This window comes from Pristis pectinata, chromosome 5, assembly GCF_009764475.1.
Source record: "Pristis pectinata isolate sPriPec2 chromosome 5, sPriPec2.1.pri, whole genome shotgun sequence".
NCBI lineage: Eukaryota > Metazoa > Chordata > Chondrichthyes > Rhinopristiformes > Pristidae > Pristis > Pristis pectinata.
In genome coordinates this window covers 16,431,563-16,448,337 of record NC_067409.1, presented here as the reverse complement: position 1 = coordinate 16,448,337, position 16,775 = coordinate 16,431,563, and the positions used below count along the sequence as shown (strand labels likewise).

The window sequence follows — 16,775 nt, the reverse complement described above, 5'->3', positions numbered from 1 at the left end:
TAACTACATTGATGGATAGGGGAGCTGATTGAGAAATGAAAGTGTTTATGTGCTAAATTACATCACATAAACACTTTCCTTCCTCAGTTTCCGATTTAGGAGTCCTATGTACAGTCTGCCTGTATATTCAGCTGGAACCACCAAAATCAGCAAAGGCATAAAGCACAAAAGATGTTATGTTACTTTAAAACACAAATGTACAGAATATACATATTTTCCCTACTTTCATGAGATCTCAGAACAGTTTCTGGTCTGTAGGACTTGGCTATAACTTGTAACTTTGAAGTTAAAAGCAGGAAATACCAGAAGGTAGAGCAGGCCAGTACTCTTCACAAATCTTATCAGCTTCCAGCCTCTTGTATGGGATTCATGTCTCAGGACTTAGCATTACTTCAGCATTATGTTGTCCCTGGGGTTTAGGGAGCTTAAAATTAATAAAAATATTAAATTTAAATTGGCCTTTTTCTTCTCTGCTGGATTTGGAAATGCTAGAATAGTACAACACCAAAAGAAGTGGTATGAGTAAGGATCACTGCTGATGAGCATCTTTGGCAATGCAGAATTCATTGAATAATAAGTCCATTAAGCTGAATTTCAAAAGCAGTGTACGATGCACATACCACTTGGCATATTTAGCATATGTTGCAGAGGTAAAATATCTATGCAATATATTTAACTAGAAAATATTTTCAAAAACAATAGTTCACCACGCTAAGTAAATAATTCTGCGTTTAAAAAGTGGCCCAAAACAAAATAAGCCATATTTTCCAAACACAAAAGCACTTTTAAAGCAGGATTCAAATTCTAGATAGTAATCTGCTCTTTACAGGAATAATATTAATTTTAATAATCAGAAATAAAGAGAATTCTGGAATTAGTTATTCAATATCTGCCAGGAAAGGAACGTCATTGACAAGAAATAAATACAATGAACTTCTTTAAATAAATTGGTAAGCTAGGTGCAGTTGAGTGTCTGTTAACACCATAAGACACTGTTGTCCTAAATAATGATAAAATGGCCTCCAAATTTTAATACAACCCAAGTGATATGGTTATTTTATTCCTTTTTTTTTGTTAGGTTTTTACTGCCCTTGAGAGGTGGCGATGAGCTACCTTCTTGAATTGTTCAGTCCTTCTTGTGAAGGTTCTTCCACACTGCTTTTGATTAAGGACTTCCAGGATTTAGACCCAGAGGAGGAATGGCAATTTCATTTCAAGTCAGGATGGTATACAACTTGGAGGGGTATCTGCAGGTGAGCATATTCCCATGTAACTGCTGCCCTTGACCTTCTTGGTGGTAGAGGTTATGGGCTTGGAAGATGCAGTTTGAATAGCACTGGAAAGTAACAACAATCCATTTTGAAAATGGGATGCATTGGTTTCTATGCACTCGAATGGAGGCGTGCAATACAAATAACAAAACAAAAACTGGGTAATTAGTTCCATACCTCTGACTTTGCCCAGTAATGCAATTTAGGCACACTTAAATATTTGGAATTGTCCTTTGGGGCTGAACAGAGTGTTCTGTGGCCATCATTGAATGGTGGACAATTACACAGGTGTCACTAGCAATTAGAAAGTTGCAGGCTCAAGATGGGTTGCATGCAATGACCATTCTGAAGAGAGGCTTTTGGTGGTCTAACAAAGCAGCAGCAAAGGAGAGTTACAAAAATTGGTGCTGAGTGCCTGGATCAGTAATTATTTGCTTTATGTGAAGAACCCCTAACTAAAGGTTATGGATGCAATAAAATTTGTTTTTGGTCAGCCTTAGAATGCTGGCTTCTGCATCTTAAGAGAATGCAAATGACCAGTCCCCCTCAGCAGGACAAAAAAAATACCATCACATTACTTAACTCATTCTTTAATTTTAGACAAAGTAAATACAACGTGACTGACTGTATAGACTGCAAGGAGAAAAATCACCTCATCTTTGGTTTGTAAAATATCTCATAAAGAACAGGAAAGTGGATAACAGAGTCTCTTTAGAAAGCCAAATGCTCAAGAGTTCAAACATGTACCTTATCCTTCTGTGTTTTGCTACTTGGGCTTGCCATCAAAGATGCATTCATTGATTTGGATATTGTTGCATTTAAATCCATACTTAAAGGAAAACTGTGACCTCAACCATAAATTTCAAGGAAATTCATTTAGCCAAAGGTTTATCTAAAGTAAAACAAACATTGAAGATATATTACTCACTTTATAAACTTACTAAATTCTTCCCATTTATAATAATATGCTACTGTTTCATACATTAGTATACAATTACAAAAAGGTAGGGGGAAAAACTGGTTGCCAAAATAAAGAAAATCACTTAAAACAATTTAAACAAAATGTGCCTTTCCAAAAAGACCCAACTAGCCTAACACATCTCGTATTCAGTATCCACCTCCCTCTTCCTAGTATTATTTCTATTCTTCTCAGTCTCCATTGGCTCCCAATACTTCAACAGAGAAACTTTCTCATTGTTTACAGATTGCTCGAGAGCCACTTAGTGGGAGTCCACCACTGAAGGCCACCACGGAATTTTTCTCCGATCAACCCAATACCTCTGCAGTTGAGGCTCTGTGCTTTCTTTAGAGAGCCTCAAACAATCTGCTTCATCAGTTATTCCAATGCTTCTCCCTGGTGCCACTACAATGTCCGATAATCCATGGAATACTTGTTCTACAATACCTAGCTACTTCAACAGATTCAGGACCACTGCTTGAAGCAGACTTCCCATTGAGGACCACACCCTTAAGAGTTCCCACGATGGCAGATCACATAGGAAAGCAACTCTTGAAACCCTGCATGGAAGATCCAAATCCTCCAACATGGTTTCCTGCATGTTGCATGGATAAGTAAATCCATTTCCTATACCCTAGAAGATGGGCATCAACTACAGAATCATTTTAGAGAGCATTTGGATACTCTTTACATCTTCTTTCAGCTTCATAACAGTTCCAAGGCATTCAATGGAAATGGAAGATATTTGACAAAAAGTCTGTGGGGTTATTAATACCCAACAGTAAACCACAGTTCTTTGCTTCAAGCCCGTTACTTTTTCAGGCAAACAGCGCTTGTGTTCTGGAATTCCTTCTTGTCAATCCCCTCCTTTAAGATATTCCATAAAACCTATACCTTAGTCAAGCTTTTGCTCCCCCACCCCCTACCCCCCCAACCACCCTTATGGTTCTGTGAAGTATCCTACAAAGCTTTTCAAAACCCAGTTGCTAAACACATAAGAATAACTTACGCAGCACGGTAGCGTAGCTGTTAGCGCGATGCTATTACAGCGCCAGCGATCGGGGTTCGATTCCCGTCGCTGTCTGTAAGGAGTTTGTACGTTCTCCTGTGTCCGTGTGGGTTTCCGCCGGATGCTCCGGTTTCCTCCCACATTCTAAAGACATACAGGTAGGTTAATTTGGGGTTTAAAAAAAATGGGTGGCGTGGACTTGTTGGGCCGGAAGGGCCTGTAACCATGCTATTTAAAAAAGTTTAATTAAAAAAAATTAAAAATTTAATTTAAAAAATTTAAAAACTGCTGTTGTTGAATTATACTTTAACAACTATGAGTTTAGAATGATTATTGGGGGGGGGGGGGGAGGAGGAGAAAGAGGTTGGCAACTTTTGAATGAGATGTTAAACAGAGGCTATGTCTGTTCTGTAGAGTGAAGGTGGGAGATTCCTGAAACTATTTAAAAGTAGATAGTCCCTAATGAAAAGAAGAGGCTGTCAGATAACTTAATGAAAGTCTTTAAAGGTCAGAATGGCTCTGATTGTTTGTATGCAAAAATGTATTCATTGTATCTACTCAGTCTGCTGGAGGAACTCAGTGGGTTGAGCAGCATCCATGGGAGGAAAGGAATTGTTGACAATTCGCGTTGATACCCTGCATCAGGGCTGAGAGTGAGAAGCAAAATGGCCAGAAGGGGAGTGGCGAGACAGGAGTCTGAGGTGATTGGTGAACTGAAGAGGGGTGAAGGATGACAAGCTGGTTGCACCAGGTAGGGAAGGGATGTAGAGGTGGAGTTGGGAGACAGTGGCAGGTGAATGATACACAGAAGCAGACAAAGAAAGAAAACAAAATTGAGAGGCAGATGGAGCGAAGTGGGGGGAGGGAGTGTGAAGGTCAGAGACAGTTGCTCAAGGGAGATAGGTAAAAACACAAAGGGTTACCAGTGGAGAAGATAGAGGATAGACAGGTCAGTGTGGGAGTGGGAAGTGGAATCCAAATGGCATGCAACCGGGAGCTTGGGATGGCCACTGCAAACTGAGCGCAGGTGCTCTGTGAAATGGGTGCCCAATCTGCACTTGGTCTCAGTGAATGTAGAGGAGGCCACACTGGGATCACTGAAATGCAGTAGACTAGGTTGGAGGAGGTGCACATGAATCTTGGCATTACCTGGAAAAGCTGTTTAGGTCCCTGGATGGAGGTGAGGGAGGAGGTGCAAGGACAAGTGTTACATCTCATGTGACTGCAGGGTAAAGTGCCGGGGTCAGGGAGGGTGAGGTCCCTGTGGAAGGTGGAAAGGGGCAGGGAGGAGAAGATGTGGCTGCAGGTGGGATCTCATTGCAGTTGGCAGAAATGACGAATATGCTGGATGCGGAGGTTCATAGGGTGAAAAGCAAGGACTAGGGGGAACTCTGTTCTGTCTGGAGAGAGGTGGGATGAGAACAGAAGACTGAGAAACAGAGGAGATGCGAGATGAAAAACACTGATGCTGAAGGAACTCAAGGAACTCAGCAGGCCAGGCAGCATCCATGGAGAAAAGCAGGCAGTCCTGACCCAAAACATTGACCACCGGCTTTTCTCTATGGATGCTGCCTGGCCTGCTGAGTTCCTCTAGCATCATAGTGTTTTTCATCTCGATTCCAGCATCTGCAGTCCTTTGTTTCTCTAGAGGAGACGTGAGAGTGGGCTCCATCAACCACAGCAGAAGGGAAGCCACACTTCTAAACAAAAAAAAAGGATATTTGAGATGTCCTGGAATGGAAGGCCTCATCTTGAGAGCAGATGTGGCAGAGACAGAGACTGGGAGAAAGGGATGGGATCCTTACAAGAGACAGGGTTGGAAGAGGTGTAGTCTAAGTAGCTGGGGGAGCCAGTGGATTTACAGTAAATATCAGTAGATAGTTTGTCTCCTGAGATGGAGAAAAAGAGATCGAGAAAAGGGAGAGAAGTGTCAGAAATGGTCCACGTGAATTTGAGCAGGTGGAAGTTAGTGGTGAAGGTGATCAAATTGATGAGTTCTGCAGGGGTGCAGGAAGCAGCACGAATGCAGTAATCAATGTAACAGTGAAAGAGTTGGGGAGTGTAACGGAGAAGGTTTGGAACAGGGACTGTTTCCACATAGCCAACAATGAGGCCTAATAACATAGTCACGAAGAACCTTCTTTCCAAAGCAAAGAGTGAAAATATTGACCTCTCTACAACAGAGTAGATGAGGCAAATGGACGAACAAGATAAAGGGAAGGATAAATCAGGTAAGGGGAAAACAGTCAAGTAAGCAAGGGAGAAAGGTTAGAAGGTTATGCTGATGGTTAGAATAAGAAGGATTGGATAATGAAGCATAAATACTCACCTGGGCTGAGGGCCTATTTCTGTACCGTACATTTTATATAATTCAATGCAAGACCTGGTGAGTTTTCCTTAGAGTCCTGCTCAATACTTACTGATCAACCAACATTACCAAAGCACATTACTTGGTCGCAATCGCATCTCTCCTCACAATTCTTGCTTTACAAAAATTAGCTATCACATTTCCTATGTTATAACAAAGGCTACACTTCAAAAAATACTTAACTGGCTACAAGCTGAGGTCATAAAAGATGCTATATAAATGCATTTTAGCTTTCTTTTTTGGTAATTCACTTGGGACGAGAAGTTAAAAAAACTCTGGTACACCTTACTAGCTACAAGTAAAGGAGCACCATATTTAACTCTCAAGATAACTCCTGTGGGCATCTTGCTCATTGAAAGTTATAATGTGTAATTGAGAAGGGATTGTTATAAACAGCAGTTCCACAAACCAGTTTTATGTGATCAAATAATGAGGATAACCTCCAGACTTGCTAAGTGGGTCTCTGTCTTTTTGGAGTGAGTCACGTTTTGGGCTGGAAGCAATCTTGTCTCACTCTTTAAAAATAAAACACATCCTTTTTGCATTCCAATGGATTTGTAATTAAATTTTAAAAAAAATCTCTTGAAGTTTGCATCTTATGAAGACACACTAGAAATTCCAGTGCTCCCAAATGATTGTGTAAGATGCCAATTTCGGTAACAAATCCAGCTACCTGGGCATGACATTGGGTTTGAGGAAGATAGTTAGGATAGGGGAGTCTGATTGGGCCTTGGGTTGGTAGGAAGGATTAGAGCTTCTGGTGAGGGGCTGAGGAGCATCGAAAGACTTGGGGGAGGGGGGTGGTGGTGTGGTGATAGGGAGCAAGGGTGAAGAAGGTGTCTTGAAGAATGCATAGCTACAGTGAGAGCAGCCATCAAGTAAGTGGCTGGGGGTAGAGTGGAGATCATGGCCACCATCTAGGCTTCAAGGGGATTGGAGTGGTCTTGGGGATTCGGGAACTGGTAGGATCAGAGGATTCTCAGGGGTTTGGGAGGATGAAAGGATCTGAGGGACTTGGGGAGGAGATTCTGGTGAAGGGAACCCCTTGCCCAGAGAATGTGTTCCAAGTTGACCTGCAATGCTTCAAAGGGAACACTGTACAGGGAATAATATAATGTATGACCAGTGTGGAAGAAAGTTGCATCAGGGCTGCAAGGGTAACTCAAGCACAACCCAAGGGCTTAGGTAAATTTCTGGATCAATACAAAACAAATAGGAAATAGCTGTTATTGCATTTCACTCAAGGAGTAATTAATTTTCAATCATATAATATCAATAAAAATAGCATTATTCAGTTGTACTTCTTGATTAACATGCTTATTGTGTTGAAACTGTTTGAAAGAAAGAAAATCATTAATTTCGTATTGTTTTTATCCCCCCCCCCCCCCCCCCCCCGAGTCAGTGGACAAGATTTTGTAAGCAACTATTTCTTAATCAACAGGAGCTCTGCTTATCATTTTAGAACATAGAACATGACAGCACAGTACATGCCCTTCACTCATGATGTTGTGCTGATATTTTATCCTGCTCTATTATCTAACCCTTCCCTCCCACATAGCCCTCCATTTCTCTATCATTCATGTGGCTAAGAGTCCCTTAAATGTCCCTAATATATCTGCCCCCACAACCTCTGCAGGCAGTGTGTTCTGTGCACTCACCACTTTCAGTGTAAAAAAAACTTACCTCTGACTTCCCCCTTGTATCTTCCTTCAATCACCTTAAAATTATGCCCCCTCATATTTGCCATTATCATCCTGGGAAGAAGTCTCTGACTGTCCACTCAATCTATGCCTCTCATCATCTTGTATTGGTTTATTATTGTCACTTGCACTGAGATACAGTGAAAAACTTGTCTTACATACTGATCGTACAGGTCAATTCATTACACAGTGCAGTTACATTGGGTTAGTACAGAGTGCATTGATGTAGCACAGGTAAAAACAATAACAGTACAAAGTGTCACAGCTACAAATAAAGTGCAGTGCAATAAGGTGCAAGGTCACAACAAGGTAGATCGTGAGGTCAGAGTCCATTTCATCGTAGTACACCTCTATCAAGTTACCTCTCATCCTCCTTCTCTCCAAAGAGAAAAGCCCTAGCTCACTCAACCTATTCTCATAAGACATGCTTTCCAATCCAGGCAGTGTCCTGGTAAATCTCCTCTGCACCCTCTCTAAAGCTTCCACATCCTTCCTATAATGAGACAACCAGAACTGAACACAATACTCCAAATGTGGTCTAACCAGAGTTCTATAGAGCTGCAACATTACCTCGCAGCTCTTGAACTCAATACCCTGATTAATGAAGGCCAACACACCATATGCCTTCTCAACAACCCTATTGACCTGTGCGGCAACCTTGATGGATCTGTGGACATGGACCCCAAGATCCCTCTGTTCCTCCACACTGCTAAGAGTCCTGCCATTAACCTTGTACTTTGCCTTCAAATTCAATCTCCCGAGGTGTATCACTTTGCACTTTTCCAGGTTAAACTCCATCTGCCACTTCTCAGCCCAGGTCTGCATTCTATCAATATCCTGTTGTAATACCCATGCAAGTACTCCCTAAACAACCTCCACATTTCCGCTGTGCACTTCCAAGAACATCTGTTCCCAATTTCTGCTCCCAAGTTCCTGCCTAATAGCATCATAATTCCCCCTCCCCCAGTTAAATACTTTCCCATATCGTCTGCTCCTATCCCTCCTTCAAGGCTATGGGAAAGGTCAAGGAGTTATGGTCACTATCTCCAAAATGCTCTCCCACCGAGAGATCTGAAACCCAATCAGGCTCATTGCCTAGTACCAGGTCCAGAACGGTCTCTCCTCTTGTCAGCCTGTCCACATACTGTGTCAGGTTTCCTTCCTGGACACACCTAACAAATTCCTAAGGCTAAGGAATTGGTGCAGGGTTTCAGATTTGTTGATCATTGGGATCAACAAATTACCTATGCTCTTAAGTTCATCACCCTTGTTCCCGATACTTCTCACATTAGACAATCCGACTGACTGCAACTTTCAGTCCATCAGCCCATCCAACTGAGTGCAATTTTGCCCTTTCAAATGCCTATCTTTCCTCACAGTCTTTCTACACTCTGCATCTACTTCTGCACCAAATGCATCAACCTCTGACCTATCACTCTGGTTCCCATCCCCCTGCCAAACTAGTTTAAACCCTCCCCAACAGTTCTAGCAAATCTGCCCACAAGAATATTGGTCCCCTTCCAGTTCAGGTGTAACCTGTACCTTTGCCAGAAGAGACCCTAATGATCAACAAATCTGAAACCCTGCCCCAATTCCTTAGCCACACATTCATCTACCAAATCATCCTATTCTTACCCTTACTGGCGTGTGGCACAGGCAGCAATCCAGAGACTACTACCCTTGAGGTCCTGCTTTTCAGCTTTCTACCTAGCTCCCTATATTCCCTCTTCAGGACCTCATCTCTTTTCCTACCTAAGTCATTGGTACCAATGTGTACCACAACCTCTGGCTGTTCACCCACCCCCTTCAGAATGCTGTGGACCCGATCCCAGACGTCTCTGGCCCTGGCATCTGGGAGGCAATATACCATTCAGGAGTCTCTTTCACGTCCACAGAATCTCCTGTCTGCCCCCCCCCACCCAACAACTTACTATGGAATCCCCTATCACTACCACCCTCCTTTTCTCCCCCTTTCCCTTCTGCATCATATGACCAGGTTCAGTGCCAGAGACCTGGTCACTGCGGCTTTCCCCGGTAAGTCACTCCCCCCCCCAACAGTATCCAAAGCAGTATACCTGTTATTGAGGGGAACGGCCACAGAGGTACTCTGCACTACCTGCCTATTCTCTGTCCTTCTCCTGACAGTCACCCAGCTACCTGCCTCCTGCCATTTTGGAGTGACCACCTCACTATAGCTCTTATCTATAAACTCCTAGTTATCCAGTAGGAGCTGAAGGTCATCCAGCTGCAGCTCCAGTTCCCTAACACGGTCAGTAAAGAGCTGCAACTGGGTGCACCTCATGTAGATGTAGTTACCAGGGAGGCTGGATGTCTCCTAGAACTCCCACATCTCACAAGCTGAACACGCCACTGACCCTGGAGCAATTCTCAGTACTCTGGCTTGACACTAAAGAAAACACCAAAGCAAGAAAGGAAGGGACTTTCCAGTGACTTACCTTCACCTCTTCTCACCAAAGCCTCAATACCCCCACTCTAACACTGGGCCACTCCCAAAATAGCCAGTCTGCTTATACCTGCCTTCCCTTTATTTGCTGCTGTTAATAAGACAATCAACTGGTAACAATTTGTAAATGTGCCTCATTTAGATTCTTGCTGAATTTTACTTATAATTCACTTCTGCAAGTAGCTGCACAGCACCATTCCACAGGAAGTAACTACCTGTATAGCAGTCTTAAAATCTGTTAACCATCACTTACTTTCAGCAATTATCATAACCTTGCTCCACACCTTATGGCCAACACTTCAGATTGCCAACTAATATGTGTAAATTTAAAGCATTTTCTGGCAATATGTCTGTACAAACGAAGGAAAACTTATCCAGTAAACCCTTTCTCCACTTAGAACCATCCATGATTTTTTCAAAGTGATCAGACACCCCAATATTTTGTCATAACCTATTCTATATGATTTTCAATTTAATATGCTTAATTTGCTATACCATCTGGAATATAAAAACTTTCTGTGTCTAATGATACCCCAGGAATTTTAGGCCAGAGTGTGCTTTTGGGAATGTGTTGGGACTGGATTTGAGGTTAAATTACTGATGTAAATGGTTAGGTAATTGTGTTCAGAGTACATGTTATGTTGATGGGAATTAGGGTATTAGGAATAGAATGAGGTTATTGTGGATTACAATGCTGGTGTTACAATGGTAACGTTGTGGAATAGGGTACAGGTATTAGGATAACAGTAATGGTCATTAGTGTTGGGAATTAAGAATTTTTAGTGTCAATGCACAAGTTTTCCCTGGGATAGGAATAGAGGTTCAGCCTTAGCTGTTGTGAAATTAAAGTGGCACAGGAAAAGGTTTATAACTTACCCCAAAAAAATACAGTAAGCCCGAGGTTTGGGAAAGTTTCAGAATTCAGCAAAGGAGGACCAAGGTATTGATAAAGAAAAGGTAAAGAGGATACAACAGTAGTCTGAAAGAAACATAAAAACTTCCACAGCTATTTAAAAAGGATAAAAAAAAGCTAATGTGGTCCCTTACAGACAGAATCAAGAGAAATCATGCCGGGGAATGACAAAGAAATTAAAATGAATACATGTCATTTTCATGAAGGAAAACAAAAAACCTCCCTGAAATACTGGACAACAGTAGGTCAACAGTGAAGGAGGTCCTGAAGGATATTAACATTACTATAGAATTAGTACTGGAGAAATTAATGAGACAAAAAAATGATAAATCCCGTGGATCTACTGATCGACATCCTGGGGGCTTGAAGACAGTAGTTAATGATACTGTACCAAAATTCCTTAGATTCTAGAACGTTTCCTACAGATTGGAAGGTAGCAAATATAATCTAAGTGAGGGGGAGAAAAAAAATAGGGAACTTTAGATCTGTTAGCCTGACATTCATAGTAAAGAAAATGCTGGGCAATGTTATTAAGGAAATGTTAGCAAAGCACCTAGAAAATAATAACAGGACCGGGCAGCAAAAACATGTACTTATGAAAGGGAATTCAGGTTTGATAAATCTGATAGTTTTCTGAATTTGTAACTATCAGTTTAGACAATGGGAATTAGCATATTTGAACTTTGTGAAGTTATTCCATAAGATGTCATGCAAAAATTATTATACAAAATTAGAATGCACAGTGTCCGGTTGATATACTGTACTGGCATGGACTGAGAACTGAAAATAGAGAATAGGAATAAACAGGTCATTTTCTGATTAGGAGGCTGTGACTGGTGGTGAGATATCGAAGAGCGTTGGTCTTCAGAGGGAACTGGATGTCCTTGTACACGAATCACTGAAATTTAATATGAAGGTACAGCAAGCAATTAGAAAGGCAAATTGTACACCGGCCTTTACTGCAAGGATTTGAGTGGAGATTTTTTGCTCCAATTATTTACAGCCCTGGTGGGAACAATTCTGAAACATTGTGTACCCAAGAAAAGATATATTATGATAGAGGAAGTGTAGAAAGATTCACTAGATTGATTCCTTGACTGGTAGGTTTATCCTACAAGGAGTGATTAAGCAGACTGAGCTAGACACTCCATTTCAGAAAAATGAGAGGTTATCTCATTGAAATGTGCATAATTTTTACATGGTTTGTCAGGTTAAATAAAGTGATGGTGTTTATCCTGGTGTTTAATCCAGGCAAGTGTGAGGTGCTACACTGTGGGAGGTCAATATAAGGGGAAAGTATACAGTTAATGGCAGGACTCTTAACAGCATTGATGTACAGAGGGATCTTGGGGTCCAAATCCATAGCTCCCTGAAAGTGGCCACACAAGTAGATATGGTGGTAAAGAAGGCATTTGGCAAGTTTGCCTTCATTAGTCAGGGCATTGAGTATAAAAGTAAGGAAGTCATGTTGCATCTATAAAAGACTTTGGTTAGGCCAAGTATTGTGAGCAAGTCGGGTCACCCCATTACATGAAGGATGTGGAAGCTTTGGAAAGGGTACAGAAGAGGTTTACCAGGATGCTGCCTGTATTAGAGGGTATGAGCTACAAGGAGAGGTTAGACAAATTGGGTTGTTTATTCTGAAGCGTCAGAGGATGAAGGGAAACCAGATAGAAGTCTATATATTTATGAGAGGCATAGATGGGGCAGAGCATCAAAATCTTTCTCCAACGGAAAAATGCCAAATACTAGAGGATGTTCATTTAAGCTGAAAGGAGGAAAGTTTAAGGGAGATGTGCAGGGCAATTTTTTTTTACACAGAGAGTGGTAGTTGCCATGGGTAGTGATGGAAGCAGATACAACAGTGGTGTTTAAGAGGCTTTTAGATAGACATATTAACAGGCAGGGAATGGAGGGATATGGATCACGTGCAGGCAGAAGCGATTTAGTTTAATTTAGCATCGTGTTCGGCACAGACATCATGGGCCGAAGGGCATGTTCCTGTGCTGTACTGTTCAGTGTTTTATGTTCTATGTAACCAGAAATCACATACCCCAAAATAAAGGATGAACAATTCAGGACAGAAATGAAAAGAAATTTCTTCATTCATTGGGTAGTTAATCTTTGGAATTCTCTATGCAAGAGGGATGTGGAGATTCAGTCACTGAGTATATTCAAGCTAGAGATTGATTGATATCAAGGGATTCAAAGAATATACAGTTAGTGCAGGAAAGTGATGTGGATGTAAACATCTTGTGAATGTCTGGTGTGAGGGCTGAATGGTCTACTCCTGCTTCTGTTTCATATGTCATTAATACTGGGGATTCATTTTGGGGGATGGTCAGGAGTGGGGAGAATTAATGATGATAATTGTGGATCAGGGTATTACTGTTGGTAAGGAGGGGTGTAACTTGTGCTGAAAGTTGGGGATTAGAGTGTTAATTGTGAGGAGTCATACAGCATGGAAACAGGCCCTTCGGCCCAACTGGTCTATGCTAAGACACCCATCTAAGCTAGTCACATTTGCCCTCATTTGGCCCATATCACTCTAAACCTCTCTGATCCATGTACCTGTCCAAGTGCCTTTTAAATATTGTTAATGTACCTGCTTCAACCACTTCCTCTGGCAGCTCATTCTCTATACGGACCACTCTCTGGGTGAAAATGTTGCCCCTCAGGCTCCTATTAAACCTTTGCCCTCTCACCCTAAACCTATGCCCTCTAGTTCTTTATTCCCCAACTCTGGGAAAAAGACCAAGTGCATTCACCCTAACTAAACCCCTCATGATTTTATACATCTCTATAGGATCACCCCTCATTCTCCATTGAATAAAGTCCCAGCCTGCTCAACCTCTCTCCCTAACTCAGCCCCTTGAGTCCTGGCAACATCCTCGTAAATCTCCTCTGCACTCTTTCCAGCTTAAAGGCATCTTTCCTATAGCAGGGTGACCAAAACTGAATGCAATATTCCAAATGCGGCCTCACCAATTTCTTGTGCAACCACAACATGACATCCCAACTCCTGTACTCAATGCCTTGAATGATGAAGGCCAACATGCCAAAAGTCTTCTTCATCGCCCTGTCTATCTGTGACGCCACTTTCAGCAAATCATGTATGTACTCCTAGGTTCCTCTGTTCTACAACACTCCCCGGGACCCTACCGTTTACTGTGAAAGTCCTAGCCTCATTTGTCTTCCCAAAATGGAACACCTTGCATTTATCTGAATTAAACTCCATTTGCTACTTTCCCAGCTGATCAAGATCCCTCCAATTCCTGATAACCATTTTCACTATGACACCAACTATTTTGGTATCATCTGCAAACTAGAGAACACTGGAGGTTAGGGTATAAATGTTGAGGATTGGGGCTGAAAGTGGACGTTTAATGTTCAGGGTTGGAGATTAAATGTAATGGAGGGGGGTTAGGCCAGTAAAGGTGAAGAATGGACTGGTAATAACGGGGTTAGGCTGTGAATGATAGGATTGAGGCTGATAATGTTGGGACCTAGGCTGGTTTGTGGTGGGGAGAAAGTGGGATGGGTGGAAGCTAAGCTGGCAACTGTTGAGGGTTTGGGTAGTAATGGTGGGGACTAGGCTGGTAATGCTAGGACCAATGACTCTTACCAATTTTTACAGATGCACCACAGAAAGGATCCCATCCAGAAGCATCATGACTGGATACGGCAACTGCTCTGCCCAAAACCGCAAGAAATTAAAGACAATTAAGAGTGCAGCCCAGTACATCATGCAAACCAACCTCCCCTCCATTGACTCCGACTATACTTTTCGCTGCCTCAGTAAAGTAGTTAATATAATCAAGGACCCCTGTCCCTCTGGTCATTATCTCTTCTCCCCTCTCGTGTCGGGCAGAAGATACAAAAGTCTGAGAGTATGAACCACCAGACACCGTCATAAGACTCTTGAGTGGACCTCTCATACGTTAAAGGATGAACTCTTGATCTCCCAGTCTACCTCATCGTGGCCCTTGCACTTTGTTTACCCAGACTACACTTTCTCTGTAACTGCAACTGTATTTTGCATTGTTTTCTTTTTACTACCTTGATGTAATTATGTATGGAATGATCTGTCTGGATGGCACGCAAAACAAAAAATTTTCACTGTATCTCGGTACATTTGACAATAATAAACTAAGACCAATACCAATACCTAGACTGGTGTGGGGAGTAAGCTGGCAATGATCGGGATAGGCTAGTAATGCTGGGGGCAAGGCTGGTGATAGTACGAACTAGGCTGGTCATAGCGTCATAGTGAGGACTAGGCTGGCAAAGGTGGGTTAGGCTAGTAATGCTGGGGGCTAGACTGGTTATGGGCAGGCACGGTAGTGTAGTGGTTAGCGTAATGCTATTACAGCGCTAGTGACCTGGGTTCAATTCCAGCCACTGTCTGTAAGAGGTTTGTACATTCTCCCCGTGTCTGCATGGGATTCCTCCGGGTGCTCTGGTTTCCTCCCACATTCCAAGACGTACGGGTTAGAAAGTTGTGGGCATGCTGTGGTGGTGCCGGAAGCGTGGCGACACTCGCGGGCTGCCCCCAGAACACTCTATGCAAAAGATGCATTTCACTGTGTGTTTCAATGTACATGTATAAAAATAATAAAGATATCTTAATGGTATGAACTAGGCTGGTCATAGTGGGGACTAGGCTGGCAAAGGTGGGGTTAGGCTAGTAATGCTGGGGACTAGACTGGTTATGGGTAGGCACGGTAGTATAGTGGGTTAGCGTAACGCTATTACAGCGCCAGCGACCCGGGTTCAATTCCGGTGCCTGTAATTCCACTGACTGTAAGGAGTTTGTATGTTCTCTCTGTGACTCCGTGGATTTCCTCTGGGTGCTCCGGTTTCCTCAGACATTCCAAAAGATGTACAGGTTAGGAAGTTGTAGGCTGGCAAAGGTGGGGTTAGGCTAGTAATGCTGGCGGCTAGGCTGGTCATAGTATGAACTAGGCTGGTCAGCGTGGGACTAGGCTGGCAAAGGTGGGGTTAGACTAGTAATGCTGGGGACTAGACCGGTAATAGTATGAACTAGGTTGGTCATAGTGGGACTAGGCTAGCAAAGGTGGGGTTAGGCTAGTAATGCTGGGGGCTAGGCTGGTCATAGTATGAACTAGGCTGGTCAGAGTGGGACTAGGGTTGGCAAAGGTGGGGTTAGACTAGTAATGCTGGGGGCTAGGCTGGCCATAGTATGAACTAGGCTGCTTATAGTGGGACTAGGATTGGCAAAGGTGGGCTTCGGCATTAGGTTGCAGAGACAGTGCGGCTCCAACCTCCCGAGCCCAGCCAGTTGCGGTGGCTTGCGGCCTCGACACGAAGCGCAACGGCAGTGAGTCTGTTTTAAACACACTTATCCATATTAAATATCACATAACAGATCCTAAGTCTGACACACCTTCATGAACCGCAAACATGGGGAATTTCGAAAAGCCAACGCTCCGATAACTTAATGTTAAAGAATTAAAATCGACCCCGGCGCGGGGAGGAAGCAGCCAGGCCCGAGAGCAGAGGCGGCAGCAGTTACCTAGCAACGGCCCCGCCAGCCAAAATTCACATAAAACAAACACACGCTGTTTGGAAATAATAATAAAGGAATCGCCGTACATTTTGTGAAGAAGTTTTTAATTTTTTTTCTTATTTGGGAATAAAGTTTTTTTTCAAATCAATTCAAACCCCGTTTGTAACAGGAGCCTGCGCAGTTTCAATTCCGTGGTTTTGGTGAATTAAATACTTTTTTTTCTGCACTAAAATGATTTGCGTTTATTTCTATGTGAATTCTGACTTCAAACTCCAGCGTGTCGTTATCAGGTAACTCCTGCTGCTTCTCTCTGGTAGCTCGAATGTCTTGGCCTGTGTGAGGGCATTTGTTTTTGTTTTAATTTTGGACAAAGTTTGAAATTTAAAGAGCCAGAGGTCTCTTGCTCAATTAGATAGGGACATTTACGAGACTTCAGATTCAGAGTCCAAATCTGCGGTGGAGGCTGTACTTGAATCACCTCAGCAATTGGGTGCTCAGATTTAATAACTCAAACGAGACAATTCCACACCCCGCCCGCTTACTTCATGTGCATATAATATTA

General features: G+C 42.6%; 1 protein-coding gene across 4 annotated transcripts in view; it reads right to left on the bottom strand.

Moving 5' to 3' along the window:
• rnf32 (ring finger protein 32) overlaps window positions 1-16,198 on the bottom strand; it is a 39,291-nt gene extending 23,093 nt beyond the window's left edge. The window contains exons 1-3 of one of the 4 annotated variants that reach the window (XM_052016570.1): window positions 16,091-16,186; window positions 14,309-14,371; window positions 2,019-2,163 (exon numbers count right to left, since the gene is read on the bottom strand). In XM_052016570.1, coding sequence (XP_051872530.1) covers window positions 2,019-2,099 — 81 coding nt within the window. In that variant the 5' untranslated portion in view covers window positions 2,100-2,163; window positions 14,309-14,371; window positions 16,091-16,186. Of the gene's footprint in view, window positions 1-2,018; window positions 2,164-9,762; window positions 9,824-14,308; window positions 14,372-16,090 lie in introns of those variants that run through there. The other 3 variants (XM_052016572.1, XM_052016571.1, XM_052016573.1) reach the window with 3 other exon arrangements.
• Between the last annotated feature and the right edge of the window lie 577 nt (window positions 16,199-16,775).